Below are 2,499 nucleotides of genomic sequence, written 5' to 3'. Positions count from 1 at the left end.
CCAACAGCTGAGATACGCGCGTCTTCCTCTGATTGTAAACAAATCACTTCTGGGTCATCTGTCCGAACGCCGGATCTGCGTCATATTCTCGCGCATGCGTCGTGGAGGCACACACGGAAGGCAGTAACAAGTTGGAAAAAGGTGTTATTTAGATTTTTTTTGCGCACAAAAACTATTGTCGTCGCATCGTAAGATTATTGTAGAGTCACTGTGGTGAGATGGACTTTGTAACGATGTTTTGAGTGCCTTTTATCCGTCTTGGGAGTATAAGTGTACTGAATGCCAATGGAGGCCTATCTGAAGCCTTTCTCAGCCATCAGCTTTCAACAAAAATATCTTCATTTGTGTTCCGAATATGAACAGAGGTCTTACGGGTCTCGAACGACGTGAGGGTGAGTAATTAATGGCAGAATTTTCATTTTTGGGTGAACTAACCCTTTAATGTTTCATGGTTACTTTCCCTGTGTACAATGTAAGCAGCTTTCTCTACCGCGAACGAGATGCTATCTTTTATAGGTTGTTAAACAATCCATATTCAATCTGAATTTTAATAATGAAAATGTGTGTGAAATGTTTTGAATTTAAATATTCATCGCTTAAATATACAACCATGTAGAATTTCAGCCCATAAAAATGCAAGCCCTAAAAATACAATGCATTAAAATGCAAGCACAGTTAATGCATTTTTTTTTTCAATTAGTGTAATTCAACAAACTTTTTTGTTTCAAATACATTTGTCATTATTTTACTTCCATGTACATTGCACCAACACCAAGCCTCAGATTAATTGGGGGGGGGGGGGGGGGGGGGTCTGTCAGTGAGAATAAGTAGATAAGTTTACCAAAAGTTTAATGTGAAATCAATGAAAGAATGTTTTAAAAGCAAACAACAGTTACTGTAGTTTACATCAAAATTAAACTTAATTAAAAAAAAATGTGTTTGTTACCTTCCTCCACAAGCCCAGGTTACACAAGCATATTTGGTTTGAGCTTCATTATGGCTGTTTAAAATGCTTTATTGTCATTGGAATTGCTTTACAAGCAGAAATTTCTAATATTCTACACCACAAGGCTTGAAATAATAACCCTTTCAGGTCTGTAGAAGCAAACTGTACCACTCACTACACCATGCAGCTGACTAAGGCCCTTTTAAACAAAAGGAATACAAATTCTTTGGGAGTCCATATAGGATAAATAAGGCCGCGGGCTGTCATTACAGTAGCAAGTTTGGAATAACCACAACCACAATCATGCACGGAAAGGTAAGCCTTAATAATTCTCTACATCTTACTAAAACGTGATTTATTTGCTTTTCTGATTTATAATGGTATCTCAGCTCTGATTGATATAGAGAAACACTGCAACTTAAATACAACTAATTGGTTTTGAAGAGTCAATTGTGTTGGGTGACGTTTAATATAGTATTTATAAATAGTAAAGTTTTTAAAATAAAAATTTTTGTTTGTTCCAGGTCACTTTCTACGAGGACAGGAACTTCCAGGGTCGCTCTTATGAGTGCATGAGCGACTGTGGTGACTTCTCCTCCTACCTGAGCCGTTGTCACTCTTGCAGAATAGAGAGTGGATGCTGGATGATGTATGATCGTCCCAACTACATGGGAAATCAGTATTTCTTCAGGAGGGGTGAATATGCTGACTACATGTCTATGTTTGGCATGAGCGACTGCATCAGATCTTGCCGTATGATTCCAATGGTGAGCATGAACAATTTGCATATGTAAAAAATCTTTTTAAATCCCTTTGCCCAAAAAGCATACTTGCACAATACTTTCAGAATGCCAATTCATAAAAACGAATGAATCTAAACTACCGACTAACAACTTATTCACTACAGTACAAAGGCTCCTATAAAATGAGGATCTACGAGAGGGAGAACTTCATGGGTCAGATGCACGAGATGATGGATGACTGTGAAAGCACCATGGACCGTTACCGCATGTCTCACTGCCAGTCCTGTCATGTGATGGACGGCCACTGGCTCATGTATGAGCAGCCCAACTACAGAGGCAAGATGTGGTACTTCAGGCCTGGAGAGTACAGGAGCTTCAGCAATATGGGTGGCATGAGATTCATGAGCATGAAGCGTATCATGGAATCCTGGTACTAGTGTTCAAATGTTTCAATAAAATAACTTCTATTCAACACTAAACATTGTGTTTTGAACAATCTTTAATGTCAAAACTGTTGGGGTAACAGCTAAGGACCCAGGACCAGTAGTGAAAAATGAAGACCAAGAGTCAGGAGTGTAATTAATTAAAGAAAAATGTACTGAAGAATAGTTTGCAGTTTCAGCCAGCTTCAAGTCTCACAAGGAGTTCGTAGTCTCCCTCTACCAGCCTACCCGCCTCACCTATCGTACATACAATTTCTGAACAGTTATACTGTTTTCAAGGTCTAACCACGTCATTACTGCCATGTGGATTATTCTGATTGGCTCAGAGAAAATGGACAGTCTTGGTAAATTTCCACACATTGTCAGT

The 2,499-nt window shown here is 38.8% G+C and overlaps 1 protein-coding gene across 1 annotated transcript; it reads left to right on the top strand.

Moving 5' to 3' along the window:
- Positions 1-1,249: 1,249 nt before the first annotated feature.
- Positions 1,250-2,126, top strand: LOC307129727 (gamma-crystallin M2-like; the record flags this gene model as incomplete). Its single annotated transcript, XM_079822398.1, has 3 exons — positions 1,250-1,261; positions 1,471-1,713; positions 1,854-2,126. The coding sequence occupies 3 exons, from the start codon at positions 1,250-1,252 to the stop codon at positions 2,124-2,126; spliced, it is 528 nt and encodes a 175-aa protein (XP_079678524.1).
- Positions 2,127-2,499: the final 373 nt, after the last annotated feature.

This window comes from Gobio gobio (genome assembly GCF_949357685.1).
Source record: "Gobio gobio genome assembly, chromosome: 7".
Lineage (NCBI taxonomy): Eukaryota > Metazoa > Chordata > Actinopteri > Cypriniformes > Gobionidae > Gobio > Gobio gobio.
The sequence above is the reverse complement of the archived record's forward strand: the minus strand, read 5'-3'. Positions and strand labels throughout refer to the sequence as shown.